Genomic DNA, 16,915 nt, shown 5'->3' with positions numbered 1-16,915 from the left:
CGAGAACGACACCTGCCGGGCAGAGAGTTTCTCCAAGGGAACTCCCTTCGCCAGCTCCTCCACAAAGTGATGGAGCGGAAGAGCGAGGTTGTGCTCACCCAGGATCTCGAAATACCTCCTCTGCTGAAGGCGAGGAGGAGGGATGAGTTTGTTCCCGGCAGTGGAACGACTGGAGGAGGCAAGAAGTGCGAGCTGAGCATTGGCCCTAGCTCTGGCACTCTTCAGCCCCCGAGACCAGGGCAGAGCTGCACTGGTCTTAGGGGCCTTCCGAACGTCGAACACTTCATCCAGAATTGTGTCTTTGCCTTCACGGGGGGGATGACTGGATCCGTAAGACTGTTAAGTTGCCTTATCAGGCTTAGGACCTGCCAGAAGGCATGTTCGGACTCTTGCTGTTCTCCTCCCTGCGGGCTGGCAGCTAAGTCTCCTGCCCCAGGAATCTCTTCCTGGGGTGATACGTGGACATTCCCCTGGGTAGTCATGGGTTCCTGTCGAATCCTTGCAGAGGATTTAGGGATGGTCTTGGAATCCTTGGGCTCCCTCCTAGGAGGGATACAGGATCCCAACAACGAGGTTCGAGGGGCCCCTTCCTCACGAGACAATTCTCCTGCCTGAAGCGAAGTCTCCCCCCCTGGTGCCGGGGGGAAGACTACCGGTCCACTGGACTCACCTGAGGACGGAAAGGCCTCGTCCACGGGAGAAGGAGAGAGTACTCGTGCAGGAGAGGGGACCCTCGAGACCGACCTCTTGGGAACCAACTTCGCCCTGGGGGAAGTCACCACGAAGTCCACTCCTCTCTTTCTCTTCAGCGTAGGAGAGACAGCCGCTGGTTTGTTACCCTGGCCGGCGAGTGCTGGTTTCATAACCCTCACTAACGCCCGTGCCAGCGGACCAAACCAAGTCTGCTGCTCAAAGGACACAGAGTCCGAAATCCTCGCTAAGGTGAAAGGGATCGGGCGATCCTTTGGAGTGGACACGACGGTACCTGCCTGAAAAGAAGGTGGGGAAGAATGCTGTAATGACCTGTCCTCGTCCTGCAATACCAACCTGTGCTTGGATGGAGGTGAACCCGAGTGCCGTCTAGGAGCACGCGTCCCTGCTGCTACCACCGGCTGTGGAATTCGCCGCGAACTATGGTCGTGCGAGGGTGAACGGTCGCGCAAAGGCGAATGGTTGCGCGAGTGATCGCGCGGGCGCACAGGCGAGCGGTCGCGCGGGCGCGCAGGCGAGCGGTCGCGCGGGCGCGCAGGCGAGCGATCGCGCGGGCGCGCAGGCGAGCGATCGCGCGGGCGCGCAGGCGAGTGGGCGTGAGGGTGGGCAGGTAAATGAACACGTGTCCGAGGCGACGAACGCAAGCGATGGCGCGACGGCGAGGGATCGTGCTGCCGCGTAGGTGAAGAAGATCGCTGGCGATAATGATCACGTGATGGTAAGCGATGGCGAGCAGCATGTGAAGGTGAATGATTGCGCGCAAGAGGGCGGTCGTTCAGGGTTGCGCGATGAGGAGCAGCATGCGTAAGCGGGCGATCGTTCAGGGTTGTGCGATGGCGAGCAGCATGCGCCGGTGAATGATCGCGTGAAAGGGTGCGATGGTGATCAGCATCCGCAGGAAGGCGATCGTTCAGGGTTGTGCGATGAGGAGCAGCATGCGTAAGCGGGCGATCGTGCAGGGTTGTGCGATGGCGAGCAGCATGCGCAGGTGAATGATCGCGTGAAAGGGTGCGATGGTGATCAGCATCCGCAGGAGGGCGATCGTTCAGGGTATTGCGATGAGGAGCAGCATGCGAAAGCGGGCGATCGTGCAGGGTTGTGCGATGGCGAGCAGCATGCGTAAGCGGGCGATCGTGCAGGGTTGTGCGATGGTGATCAGCATCCGCAGGAGGGCGATCGTTCAGGGTATTGCGATGAGGAGCAGCATGCGTAAGCGGGCGATCATGCAGGTTCGTGCGATGGCGGGCAGCATGTGAAGGTGATCGCTGGCGAACTGGTGATCGCTGGCGAGCTGGTGATCGCTGGCGAGCTGGTGATCGCTGGCGAGCAGAAGGTCGACGCGTGTCCTGTGAGAGGATAGGTTCACGAGCAGGAACGGGAAGATCGCTGGCGCGTTGGCGAACATGTGTTTCTGACACACGCGCAGCACGATGTTGCGTAGCCACAGGACCAGGTGGATGGTGAGCAGGGAGTTCAGCAGGAACTAAAGGGTGGTCAGAGACCGCAGGGCGATGGTCCTCAAATGAGCGCTGACGCTCGGAAGAGAGCTGACGAGCAGGAGAGCGCTGGCGAGGGGGGCGAACCTCAGGAGAGAGCCGACGAGCAGGTGAGCGTCGGCGAGCTGGAGAGTCTTGGCGAGCAGGAGATCGTCGACGAGCAGGAGATCGCTGGCGAGCAGGAGAGCGCTTGTGCGCTGGCCCTGCTCGCGTAAGGGAAGAATCCCTTAGCCCCGAAGGGACCGTTGCCCGTCGGGTGACGAGTTCTCCAGAAGGCGAAGATCCGGCAGGAGATGGAGAGCGGTCCGCAGAGAGGTTCAAGGAGGGCGGAGTAGTCGGTTGAGGCTGACGAGGAGAGTCCCCCCCGGAGGACGAAGACCCAAAAAGGCGCCTCTTAGTCCCCCTGTAAGGGGAAGGGAGGCCCTTGTGGCGTAGAGGGCGGTGAGCCTTACGGCGGAGGCGGCCTCGGGGGAGATCGTCGGGACCATCGGTCCTCCGAAGGGGAGTCTCCTTCAAAACACTTCCCTCAGAAGGAAGCTGGGCAGCAGTTGAGACCGAAGGACTCACTTCCCCCTTCGAAGGATGCACGGAAGGAGGAGGAGAGCCTAGAGCACCATCACCAGCAACAGCACCTGCGTCGGAAGGCCCAGCCACGTCGGAGGCCTCTGTCACCACGACGTCGACAATAGACAGAGGGTCTACCTCCGCTACCACCGGCGACTGTTTAACAGCGGCCCCCAACGAGACAAGGTCAATAAGAGCGACCCTGGAGGGCAAGCCCTTAAGCCCCAGGGACGACCAAATCTGCAACAGATCATCACTGGATAAAGTATTATTATCAATAACCTCCCCCGGAGGAGGAGGGGGAACCGCCTCGCTATGGGAGGCGACGCCCTCTCCCCCCACCGAAGGTAGGGAAACAGAACAAGGGCCTGCGCTCCCACTCGGACGACTCTCCTTAGGAGGCGGACGAGGGGGAGTTTCGGAGGAGGTTTGGGCGGCGGAAGAAGAGTCCCGAGAACCTTCCTCCTTCAAGGCTAACCCCGGAGGAGAACGGTCTCTCTTGGACTTCTTCTTACGCCGACGGCCAAACCTCTCCCACTGGGAGGCAGACCACTCCCTGCACTCACGGCACATGTTATCCTGGTCGCACCGTCGGCCCCGACATTGAGGGCAGAGGGTGTGAGGATCCGTAATCACGTCCGACATGAAAGTCCCACAAGGACGGCCGGCAACTCCAGGGCATGTCCGCATATTAAATAAAAGAAAATAACTGAAGGTCAACTTCCAACCAATCACACAAGCTGTAAAGAAAAAGAAGAAAATTAAAGGCTGTCACGAAGGCGATGAACAGACACGTCTGATCACCGCCGAGCCAAAAGTGAAGTGAAGCAAGTCACCGGTGTGTGGAGGGGGGAGGGGTAGCAAGCTACCCTTCCCCACCCCCCGCTAACTAGCGCGGGGGTAATTAACCCTCGTTAAACTATTGGCTCGTCATTTCAGCTGCGCTAAAAGTAAACCCTTTGTAAATAGCGTGGTTTGTATTTCGGTTACGGAACAAACTGAAATTTACAAAGAATTCTTCTTTTCTCAAGAGGTTAAACTACTGCAATTAGTATACTTAGTGCTTGTTCCAGCTCAAAGCACTAGACCTTAACCTACTGATATGTTGGTTACTTCAAAATCTTCATGCTTATGATCCTAGGTGTTTGGACAGCAATAAAGACTATTGTTATACAACCGTTATAAGCAGCTGTATAAATCTGCATCTACTTAAGTGATCTACTAGTTAATAAAATTATATCAGAGAATAGGTTTATAAATATATTAGATAAATTAGTCACTATGCAGAACTTAGGTCAATGATATCCAGAATTTTCTTATTGTAGGTTTCTACAAGGTAATGCCATAGGTGTGCCTGAAACAGTACTCTTGACTATACTGTACTGTAATCTCTGTGAAACATCCCTTTGCGAACCAACTGCATTGCTTTCTCCGTTTTCATTTTCAATATGTCCCCTTTGATTTCTTCCAACATAATTATTCAATTTCACCTTTTATTCATAAAATCCTTCTACCCAGCCCCATGAGTCGGGTACGCCTCGAGCGATTTGACTGAATTACCTGCAGCTAATAAAAATAATACCATTGCTACAGGTATGACTTACTGCTATACACAGTCTTTCCCATATACTGTACAGTAATGACTTCATAATCTTTATCATTTATAGTTTCCTTAACATTCCCAAAAGATAAAATAAAAAAATACTGATGGGTTGCAATTGCTCAGCAATAGTTTCTCTACCCAATATTTTCAATTATTATTACATATAAAGTACTCTTAAATACTGTAATCATTAATCATTACCTAGAGATTCTCCCCTTGCCATAAAACTGGTACAAGCTTCTGTACCCCGCCCTGTGGGAGGTTCTTCTTTCGGTGGCAAAACTAAACTGGCGGTGGAACCACTGGCAGAAATTGACGGAGTCCGAGGAGTTCCCGGCAAGCATGGGGATGGCAAACTACCGACACTAGCCTGACTTGACGTGCTTTCTACACTAAGCTGAGAAGTTGTGCGCTGCAAGTAGATCAGTGTGATTATAGGTGACATGCTAGCTTGTATATACATAAATGCTCTAAGACTGATCAAAATTACAAATGACTGTATCTTTAAGTTATTAAAAACATTACAGGAAAATCGTGAAATCATGAAATTCTATTACTAAAAAATACTCAACCTTTCAAAGGTTACAATTAATTTATCTCTAGGAAAACTAGCAGCTACGCAGTCATAGTCAGCTGGAATTTTAACACTAAAAAACTTGTAGCTTATTTACAAAGAGCGAAGTTACATCGAATGCCCATAAACTGTACAGTATAACTATATTGTTTATCAGAAAGAAACAATATACAATAGAATATAGTTCTGTGTCATCAAATAAGAAACTAAGATTTGAGAAAATTTATTTCTACTAACTTGAGGTGGCGGCGGTGCTGGTCTTTTGTTCGGGTGGACTGACGGGGGGCACTTTGCATACCACTCTTGCCGTAATTCCACCAACTTATGTAAGGCGTCATGTTCACTTTTAGTATAATTCCCTCCTCTTTCACTAGCATTCAAATGTGTGGCTTCAATACAACCATCAATAAACTCCAACACATCAACAGGAGGGGCCTGGAGATTTAGAATTAATAATTGATTACAAATGAAGTCAATACTTTACCAGAAAGATATCAGTATGAATAACAATGAGCCTAACAAGAAAATAATTTGAACGCATCATGCCATTGTCTATTGAATAACGAACATAAATTTATTTTGTATGCCAGGTGGCAATTCAGCTAAAACAAAAATGAAATGGAGCACACTACTGTAATAACACATCTGATAACTATAAAGGAAAAATCTAATTTGAATATGGAAAGTAAAGTACAGTACCATTATTACAGTACATGGTTTTAACCAGACTGCTGGGTAAAAAATTAGATAGTATCAACATAATTAACTTCTATAAAACTCAGAAAATCCTATTTACAAACAAATAAACAATATCATAATGCTGGACAAATCACCAAAATTAATCATTAATTTTTCAAAATGTAATGAGTGCATCAATTACAAAATTGTCATACTCCTGGTTAAACTACTTATTAATCATAACAATAACCTACAAAGTAGGTCATCTCATTGCAAGTGTAAACCAGGTAATTTATCATAGAATTCTAAATCATCTCCTAATTACATGTCAGTACAGTACAGTACCCTACTTACATCATCAGCAGACATGTAGTTTTTAGGCACATATCCAACCGACCCTCGTTCACTCGTAACATGAATCCAATTTGGGTCTCTTGACGGCCCTATTTCCATAAACTTTTCTCCTACTAGGAAACCCAACGTACGGGCATGGGTCCCTTTATAGGTGTATAATGCTCGTAACATTCTTCAGCCTGAAAAAAGAAAAAATACTGAAACAAAGATGGCATAGAAGTAAAACGTTAATCTCCATTACCTCAAGTAACAAGCTAAAATATCAAGTACTGTAATTTAAACACAGAAAATTTAATTGTCGTGTAAGATTTGACGAGGCAACTTATGCAGATACGATATATGAAATGCATCAAGAGAAGAGACAGCTAAAGTTACTGACAGCAGTCATATGCCACACACAGCAGAAAATTTGTAAATACTATGGATACTGTACAAGACAACTCCCTATACATACAAAACGAGATGTACGTACAACAAAAAACAAAAGTTTGGAAAGCTTTCTTAAAGACACTGTTTGGTGGAAGCATCCAAAATCAGAGGTACAAACCTGTCTGCATGACTTTGAGCAGCTTAATGGAGAGGTGCTGAAGATATTTTTGCTTTTTACATCATTCTGACCCTACCTGTATCACTTTTTACCTTCTCTTTATCATGCGGAGTCCCGACAAATATATTTGTGAAATAGCTTTCACTTTGTCTAGGCTTAATTTCGGGTTTGACTAAAATGAGTAAAGGAAAATGAAGGAAATAAAGTGTAAAGGAATGTAAAGGGATATAAAATTAGGATATTACTAGTCAATACTCATCAGAAAGTGATTGGTAATACACCTGCGATGGACATTGGCAATTTCCAGCTTGGGTGATAATGTGAGTTGACAATACCGAACATTATTGGGCCTTGATTTCGGCTACAATTCTAATGGTTTTTGCTCCACTGTGGGTCGCTGCGCTTACAAAATTAACATTAAATCAATGCTCCTCTTTTCTGGTAAACGGTACATGGATGAGGTGCTCTCGCAAGCCCCGCTGTTCATTATTTCAGGGATAATTGTTTACTTGCACATGAGCATCAAAAGCTATATGGGTACAGCCTGGAAAACTTCTTAATAAAAAAACTACATATATTGACCTCCTTTACATTCCTTTACGCTTTCTATGCCCCTTCACGCTATTCCCCAAAATCGCTTAATTTCCTTACCCTATTACATTCCGATACCAAATTTGGTCTTAGGCTGGGTACTAAACTATCAAAAAGTTACTCAATACATAGAAGTGTGGATTGAATTAATTTCTCGTTGATGTTATTCTACTGTTCTAGACTTTTAATTCACACTCGAGACTGACTGATTGATTTGAAGTTTTCTGGCATCCTGACATCTAAGGTCATTGACACCGCCGACATGTCAAGTAACACAACCAAAAAACACTATTTTTTTTTTTTTTTTTTTTTTTTTTTTTAGGGAATATCAAATGAGAGCATCATGACAATTTCAGAAACTCAAAATTCAAATTTTTATTTCATATTAACAACTGGGGTATATGAGGCAAAGCTTATGACAGTATGTTACACATATGCCAATTTACTCCAAATTTCCAATACTATGTAACAAAGGGTTGCATTTTCAAAGCAACATTTCAATAGAATTTCAAACCTTGTATTTTCTTGTATTCATTGATGTGCCTCTTAAAACTGAATTTCTTTTTTCACAGTAAATGCATCATAAGCTTGCATCCCTAACCAGCAGTGGAGGAAAACATGGGAACACAAAGTTTAGGTTAACGTAAACTGCAAATGACTGATTTGGGAACAGAAATAACAACATTAACAAAACATTATTATTATGTTATTTTCATTAGTAAAATAAATTTTTGAATATACTTACCCGATGATCATGTAGCTGTCAACTCTGTTGCCCGACAGAAATCTACGGTCGGGATACGCCAGCGATCGCTATACAGGTGGGGGTGTACACAACAGCGCCATCTGTGAGTAGGTACTCAAGTACTTCTTGTCAACAAGAACTCAATTTTCTCCTCGGTCCACTGGTTCTCTATGGGGAGGAAGGGCGGGTCCTTAAATTCATGATCATCGGGTAAGTATATTCAAAAATTTATTTTACTAATGAAAATAACATTTTTCAATATTAATCTTACCCGATGATCATGTAGCTGATTCACACCCAGGGTGGTGGGTGGAGACCAGCATACATGTTAACAAAGACGCTAAGTATCCCGTATCTTATTTTAGCCGTTATTCAAAATAACAAACATAAAATAAATAAGTACCTGGTAAGGAAGTCGACTTGAACCATTACTCTGCCTTTTTAAGTACGTCTTCCTTACTGAGCCTAGCGATCCTCTTAGGATGCTGAGCGACTCCTAGGTGCTGAAGTATTAAGGGCTGCAACCCATACTAAAGGACCTCATCACAACCTCTAATCTAGGCGCTTCTCAAGAAAGAATTTGACCACCCGCCAAATCAACCAGGATGCGGAAGGCTTCTTAGCCTTCCGGACAACCCAGAAATATTTCAAGAGAAAGATTAAAAAGGTTCTGGAATTAGGGAATTGTAGTGCTGGAGCCCCCACCACTACTGCACTCGTTGCTACGAATGGTCCCAGAGTGTAGCAGTTCTCGTAAAGAGACTGGACATTCTTAAGATAAAAGACGCAAACACTGATTAGCTTTTCCAAAAGGTTGCGTCGAAAATATTTTGCAGAGATCTATTTTATTAAAAGGTCACGGAAGTTGTGATAGCTCTAACTTCGTGTGTCCTTACCTTCAGCAAAGCTTGGTCTTCCTCATTCAGAAGGGAATGAGCTTCTCGTATTAACAGTCTGAAAATAATAGGATAAAGAATTCTCTGACATAGGCAAAGATGAATTCTTAACTGAACACCATAAAGCTTCAGACGGGCCTCATAAAGGTTTTTAAAATAGAACTTAAGAGCTCTACAGGACATAATACTCTTTCTAGTTCATTTCCAACCATATAGATAAGTTTGGAATAACGAACGATATTGGTCAAGGCCGAGAAGGCAGCTCGTGTTTGGCTAGAAAACCAAGATGTAGAACATGTAGCCGTTTCGGATGAAAATCCGATGTTCTTGCTGAAGGCATGAATCTCACTGACTCTTTTAGCTGGTAAAGCATATCAGGAAAAGAGTCTTAAAGGTGAGATCTTTCAGGGAGGCTGATTGAAGTGGTTCGAACCTGTCTAACATAAGGAATCTTAGAACCACGTCTAAATTCCAACCAGGTGTAACCAAACGACGCTCCTTCGTGGTCTCAAAAGATTTAAGGAGGTCCTGTAGATCTTTATTGTTAAAAAGATCTAAGCCTCTGTGACGGAAGACTGATGCCAACATGCTTCTGTAACCCTTGAAAGTGGGAGCTGAAAGAGATCGCTCTTTTCTCAGATATAAGAGGAAGTCAGCTATTTGAGTTACAGAGGTACTGGTCGAGGATACGGATACTGACTTGCACCCGTTTAGGAAGATTCCCCACTTCGATTGGTAGACTCTAAGGGTGGATGTTCTCCTTGCTCTAACAATCGCTCTGGTTGCCTCCTTCGAAAAACCTCTAGTTCTCGAGTCTTTCGATACTCTGAAGGCAGTGAGACGAAGAGCGTGGAGGCCTTGGAGTACCTTCTTACGCGTGGCAGACGTAGCAGGTCCACCCTTAGGGGAAGAGTTCTGGGAACGTCTACTAGCCATCGAAGTACCTCGGTAAGTTATTCTCTCGCGGGCCAGAGGGAAGCAACTAGTGTCAACTTTGTCCCAACGTGAGAGGCGAACTTCTGCAGTACCTTGTTGACAAACTAGAACGGAGGGAATGCATATAGATCTAGATGAAACTAATCTAGTAGAAAGGCATCTAAAAGAACCACTGCTGGGTCTGTTGAGAGCCTCTTGGACATCGAGGTTGCGAAGAGATCTATGGTTGGATGGCCCCAGGTGACCCAAAGTCTCTTGCATACATCTCTGTGGAGGGTCCAATATGTTGGAATTATTGTCCCTTCCTACTGAGACAAACTGCTAAGACATTCAAGTTGCCTTGGAAGAAATTTGTTACTAGTGAAAAGTCTAGACCTGTTGCACAGGAGAGGAGGTCACTAGCGAACTCGCACCATGTCAGAGAGTAGGTCCCTCCTTGCTAGGAGATGAACATCAAAGCAGGGAGTTGTCTGTGTTGACCTCCATTACTTTGTCTTGAAGGAGAGACCTGAAGCTTTTCCAGGTCAGACTTACTGCCAGAAGCTTCTTGCAGTTAAAATGCATTGTCCTTTGACGCGAGTTCCATAATCCCGTGCATTCCCTACCGCCTAAGGTCGCACCCCAGCCTACGTCCGATGCGTCTGAGAAGAGAACGTGGTTGGGAGTCTGAACAGTCAGGGGAAGACCCTATAAAAGGTTGATAAAGTCCTTTCCTCAGGTTAGACCAGACTTATCTTCCGGAAACCGGGATCGAGACCGCTTCTAGCGTCTTGTCCTTTTCCAGTGAAGAGCTAGATGAAACCAAAGAGGACGGAGGTGTAGTCTTCCAAGTGACACCAAATGCACCACGGATGACAGTGTCCTAACCAGACTCATCCACAGCCTGATAGGGCCGTATTCCTTCTTCAGCATCTTCTGGATGGATAGCAGGGCTGGGGATTGATCTTCTTGTTCAGCCATGTCCTCATCAGAGGGTTCCTCATCCGAAACTGATGAGGAAACGGCAACGGAGTGGGCAACGTCTGACTCGCTGAATCCGGTCGCACTGGTGGATGCATGACGGAGCCGGACACAGGATCATGGTACTGCTGCACAGTCTGTGAACTGTCAACCATGGGGAAGCGAGGAAGTACAGCGACAACCCGAAAATGTCTAGACTGTCTGGGTAGTACAGACAACCCCTTATCGGGTTGCTGAGGTTGCCGCACTGCGTCACAGCAAGTCACCTCTGCTGGTTGTTGAACGTCTTCCCAGTGACACACTGAACGTCCACAACCACCTCCGAGAGTAGCATAACATCAACGTGCGACTGGCAACCCACACTGGGTCGCACCGGTGGAGGAACCATCTCAACTGGCGGACGTGAGTAGGATACCTCAGCGTCAACAGGGCGTACAACCAACCGGTAGGAAGGTCGTTGGCAAGAAGGGTCTTCTCCGTAAAAAATCCTCTATCAAGGACTAAGCTTGGACTGCATGTCTTGCAACAAAGCCCAAGGTCTATGGGAGCAGGTGTGGCAACAGACGGGGTTAGCGACTGAAGCGGAACCATTTACCCTTCCTGGAAGCATGTTATGCTTAAATAAAAGTCCATAGGAGGCTAAGCAGCTTAAGGCTCCTCTCCAAATGACAGAGTCCTCAAGGGAATATCAGAAGGAGGGAGAACAGCACTTTCTCATCTACAGGAACCATATCCGAGAAAAGCTAGGTACTCTCAGTGAGGGTTTCACTGGTGCAAAAGCAGCAGACCAGAAGGCAACGTTATGAAACTGCTTGACAGTCTGTGAACTGTCAAAAACTGAACTGTCAACCACAACAGGAGCGTGAGGACATACAGCACTGGTGTATAAGTAGCAGATCAGAAGGCAACGTCATGTAACTGTATGACAGTCTGTGAGTTGGCAACAACCAAAGTTGTGTGGGGAAGCCTCAACTCCTGACTGACTAGTGTGCTGCTGGCGAGTGGCGGTAACCACAGTGTGTTGCGGAGGCTGACACACCGTGTCAAAACACGGCAGCTTGTGGTAGCTCACGCACGGCAACGGAGTGCTCTGTGTGTGGGAGTCATCATACATCTGGCAGGGTTGACTGTGCATGGGTGGAGGAGCTCTCACAACAAGAGCGTGAGAGCAGGAAGCCATGCCGGGCGCACAACCGTGGGAGGTGTAGGCCCACGGGTGCATCGTCAACCTTCTCCGCAGTCGGAGTGTGGGAGCTGGCAACAACAAAAGCAGAGTGCTGGTGCGTGGGAGGGGCTGCGGTGGGTTGAGGAGCATGCGGTATGGTATGCGGAGCATGCTGTAAGGTATGCGGCTCATGCTGCATGGTATGCGGAGCATGCTGTAAGGTATGCAGAGCATGCTGCATGGACTGCGGAGAATGCCGCATAGTGCTGGAACCCGGCAGCTCTACAGAACCTTCCCACTGCTGATGCGGTAGCTCACGCATGTTAGCAGATGGTGCAGCAAGAACATGCGTCTGGCAGGGTGGACTGCGCATCGGTGGTGGAGCTCTCACAGGTGGAGGGAGGGAGCAGGCAGCCGCAGTATCTGCTGAGCGCACAACCTCGGCGGGTTGTAGGTTAACAGGTGCATTGTCAACCTTCCAGCATGATACTCCTGCATGAAGGAGCAAGCTGAGACTGTATAGTCTGCAGCATGGACCACTAGGGTCTATGAAAGACAACAACAAACGGAGCTACTGTCCGTTGTGACTGAGGGTCTAAAACAGCTGGTGCGGCAACAGACGGAGTTACTGCCTGTTGCGGTACCACCTTGCCTCTCTTGGGAGGTGTGCAGTTGTCGTACTGCAGCGAGTCCGAACTGACCCAGTGGCTACACCTAGGCCGTTGGACTTGCGCGGAAGGGACCGACTTGCACTTAAAAGCTGCAAGATTTGGTCCATGGTTTCTGCGAGAAACCTCTTCCGCAGACGAGGAATAAATGGGCTCTCTCGTCTTTGTGTGGGTGGGGTGATCACGTCGGCAACGTGTGTAGATACACCCGAAACCACGGAGGGAAACGTCTGTTCGTTGATCAAGGCCTGTGGAACCCATAAGTCCTTCGACATTACTTCTCCCCTGGGCTTGGGAGCTTGTAAGAGGTATCGGACTAGGTGAACAACTGGCACGAACAGACGAACCCTCGAACGCAACACTGTAACACTTTGCGCATATCACTTTTGATTTTCTGTTTGCACTTATTTCACTGAACTCGAACTTTAAGTGGTTTGTACCTGAAACACGCAATCCTATCCTTCATTAAAAGGTAGTAATTGCGAAAACAGTATTACAATGTAACAGAAAAACATAATGAAAGATAAAGAATTCAGTGGCTGGAAAAGAGACTAAACACTAGATCAAATAAACTATGTTTAAAATCTCTCACCGCATAAAGCCTGGGAACAAGAATAAAACTCTAGAAACGTTTTATCTTCTTCCCCTATAGCGACTAGGGAGAAGAGCAAAAAAACGAGAACAACGTTACCCGCTTGAACGAAACGTTTATCCTCCTCTCTCTCCCTCCGTCTCTATCTCTCTCTCTCTCTCTCTCTCTTGACTTAGAACCTGAGAGATGAGCCCAATTATATATATCGTTAAAACATATTATTTGTTAAAGGAAAAAAACTGAAAGGTTTCCCAAATAAAAAGTTCCTTTATTAGAATTAAAACCATTTAAGCTAAGAAAGAATGAACGAAACGCTAGAATCGGTTTACTCTTACTGCAACGTGAAACCGTGAAATACTCTCTCTCTATCGTAACGATAGAGCGCAAGTTGAACGTTCTGAACGTCAACAACTGCGGAGACTAAACAAAACGTTAGTTCAACTTTGAAAACAGTACGAGACTATCAAAGAAATTCTTTCAAAAACATTAAAATTAAAATAGCATAAATTCTTAACAGGAAAAACGATATGACGGGCTCAATGTTAATTAACTTCGGTTCCAAGTAAGGACCGCCTACTATTAGGAAAGGTCGCATATAAACAAACATAAAAATTAATTTTTATAAGTTTATAATAAATGGAAAGTTAATCGAAGAGGCCTATAAATGGCGGAGAGATATAAAATAAATCTATAACTTTGTTAAGCAAAATTACCAAAAACCTAAACACACTTCCGTCTAAGGGAAGGGTGGGTCATAAAAAGTGAAAGAGAGTCTATACTCTCTTCGACACCAACACTTCCGTCTAAGGGAAGGGTCGGCCATTTAAAAGTGAAAGAGAGTCCATACTCTCTTCGTCACCATAATAAAATCTATCCAAAACGAGTTCAAGTTTTGAAATGAAGATAAAACCCCTGCATAGCGAAAGCTCAAAACTGGAATAGTGTACTTCACCAAAAAGTTGTGAAAACAAATCCAGTTAGGGACGGCGTATTAGTAGGTCTTGCCGGAGGCACGACAGAGGAAAAATTGAGTTCTTGTTGACAAGAAGTACTTGAGTACCTACTCACAGATGGCGCTGTTGTGTACACCCCCACCTGTATAGCGATCGCTGGCGTATCCCGACCGTAGATTTCTGTCGGGCAACAGAGTTGACAGCTACATGATCATCGGGTAAGATTAATATTGAAAAATTACAATTACTTGCTAAGCTACTACCCTATTTGGAAAGGCAAGATGCTATAAGCCCACGGGTTCCAACAGGGAAAATAGCGGAGTGAGGAAAGGAAATTGGGAAATAAATAAACTACAAGAGAAGTAATTAACAATTAAATAAAACAGTAACAATAAAATAAATTCATATATAAACTATAAAAACTTCAAAAACAAGAGGAAAATAAATAGGATAGAATAGTGTGCCCGGGTGTACCCTCGACCAAGTTTTAATATACAGTACAAACGAATTCTTACCGTATCCAAATATATAACAAATGAAAAATGCAATTGAGAAAATACCACCAACTAGAGGGACAATCAGTCGCGGGTCGCGGCAGCTTATTTCTCGACCTTTAGCATGGACCTTGACCTTTGACCTTAACACGTATTAATTAGCGTGGATTTTCATACACTCAAATATGAACCAAGTTTGAAGTCTCTGTGACAACAATATCCAAACTTACGGCTGATTACGTGAACTGGACATTTTGCTTGACCGTGACCTTGACCTTCCAAAATTTAATCATTTCCAGCTTTTTACATAACAGTTAAACCCTGCAAGTTTCATTACTCTACAATTAAAAATGTGGCCAGGAAGCTATTCATAAACAAACACACACACAAACAGGGGGTTAAACACAACCTTCTTTGAACTTCGTTGGCGGAGGTAACAATTAACCAAATATCTAGTTTATCTAAGTAACTACTAATATCATGGATACATCCTTGACTACGACACCACTTATAAGTTGGAGGATCGACTCTCACAACGAATAAAAATACTTAGGATTCATGGTCGTTAATCTTTGAAAATATTTGCCTCTTTCTAACTCAACAAAATATGGGGTATATGTATGATAGCGTCCACCTGTATGTATCATTATGGATAATACGGCAGTGTAAAGGGGGTGTCAGCCCCCATTAGGTAAGTAGGTAAGGATACAGGTTGTAGGTTAGGTTAGGGGCGAAAGTTTAGGTTAGTTGATGTCCATTTTTAACGAATGCGTGAGGAACTGGCCGCTGATATATAAAGGCTCCCGAAATATTATACACCTTAACCGACGGCACACGTACTGGCTGACTGAGAAAACTGTGAACTTGGTTATATTTCTATGATTTTAAGGAAGAATTCCTGTATCTTGTTTACTAATTATTTGCACGATTTTAATGTATCCTTGAAGAAACATACCTTGAAATTGTTCAAGATATTCATTGCATTTGTTCACGAAATATCAAATCAAAAGTAATGAATTTATCATTTAATCTGACAAGAATATAATTAATAAACACCTACATCAGTTAGGGGAAAATAATCACACTTTTGAATATGGCTAATTGTGCGAGCTATGCCTAACCAATTTGAAGTTTTGGATCAATAAGATTAGGTCTAATCACAGCCTGAAAAGCTATGATTGGCTAATTAACGATAGTAACAACCAGGTAGGCTAAAATTGCCTAACCTAATCCCTCCTTTTCCATGTATACCTGGATATGGGCTAGATTGATATTTAGCTTAACTTAGACTATGTTTAACTTAGAAACAAATAGGTTAGCATTGCTTAACCTAAGCAGTATATAAGATACCTTAGATAAAAGTAAGGGTTACCTTAGACAACGATAGACAGACCAAGATAGACAGCAGATGCTGGCTGAAGCTCGGTTAATCAGGATGACACCAAATCTAAATTAATAAACCGGCCATATGATCACTTTGATAAATAATACTACCACTGTCATGCACATCAAATATCCACTAAGGGCAAGGCCAGCACCACACCATCAACCTCTCATGTGGGGGACAGATTCGCCAGGCCCTCATCCCCGTTAATCCTCTTAATCAATTCAAAAGCTTTTAGGGGAAAAACGAAGGTAAACTCTAAAAATAAACCCTGACAGAACACGAGACAGCCGCGAATTTCGCGACATCTCAAGAAAGGAGATAATCACCGTCAAAATACGACGTCCAGAAAGGAATGTCAACGCCCAAGTGAAGAAGGGAGTGTCTCCATATATAAAGGTTGGTTTGGATCAGGTTGTTTTCCCACCCGCCGGAGGAATACAGGTGATGATGATGCTCTCCTCCAAGTGAATCTGGAGGCGCAGACGCGCACTCTCTCTCTCTCTCTCATCGCTAAAAATTATAATCTATATAGTTTTTTATGGGATGATCATTAAAGGGGAGTTTTCGACAAGGACACTGCTTGATGATCCTGGCAACTTTATCATTTGACATTAACTAAGCTTTATTTACAGACTTTTCTTCCCTAAAAATACATCCGATTACATGATGACACTAGCTGTTTTGAACGTATTTCCGCGATGCTCTTTTGTTCTTACTTTTTTACTCCTGTTTATTTATTTTATTTTGTGTATATATTTTATATCTCCTTAAATGACGATTAAAGTTACACTCTCTTGATAAATTGAGTGGCACTGTATTTATTTTTCCTGAATAATTATAGCTAGTTAGATAAATCAACGGATATTGTTGAAATATAAATTTCTTTACGCTACAGCATACTCAGTAAATGTTTTCTTTCCAAACACAACGTTTAGCTATTGTATCTGCAGTTGTTTGTATAATTCAATCAAGTTTTTAGTTTACTATTCTATTCCTTAAGA

At 44.9% G+C, this 16,915-nt stretch overlaps 1 protein-coding gene across 2 annotated transcripts in view; it reads right to left on the bottom strand.

The window, feature by feature from the left end:
- LOC137660266 (NCK-interacting protein with SH3 domain) overlaps positions 1 to 16,527 on the bottom strand; it is a 67,395-nt gene extending 50,868 nt beyond the window's left edge. Inside the window, exons 1-4 of one of the 2 annotated variants that reach the window (XM_068395028.1) lie at positions 16,241 to 16,527; positions 5,981 to 6,159; positions 5,186 to 5,383; positions 4,576 to 4,786 (exon numbers count right to left, since the gene is read on the bottom strand). In XM_068395028.1, the coding sequence (XP_068251129.1) occupies positions 4,576 to 4,786; positions 5,186 to 5,383; positions 5,981 to 6,151 (580 nt within the window). In that variant the 5' untranslated portion in view covers positions 6,152 to 6,159; positions 16,241 to 16,527. Of the gene's footprint in view, positions 1 to 4,575; positions 4,787 to 5,185; positions 5,384 to 5,980; positions 6,160 to 15,899; positions 16,188 to 16,240 lie in introns of those variants that run through there. The other variant, XM_068395029.1, reaches the window with a different exon arrangement.
- Positions 16,528 to 16,915: the final 388 nt, after the last annotated feature.

This window comes from Palaemon carinicauda, chromosome 20 (genome assembly GCF_036898095.1).
Source record: "Palaemon carinicauda isolate YSFRI2023 chromosome 20, ASM3689809v2, whole genome shotgun sequence".
NCBI classification, from domain to species: domain Eukaryota; kingdom Metazoa; phylum Arthropoda; class Malacostraca; order Decapoda; family Palaemonidae; genus Palaemon; species Palaemon carinicauda.
Note: the sequence above shows the minus strand (reverse complement) of the source record. Positions and strands in the feature narration are given on the sequence as shown.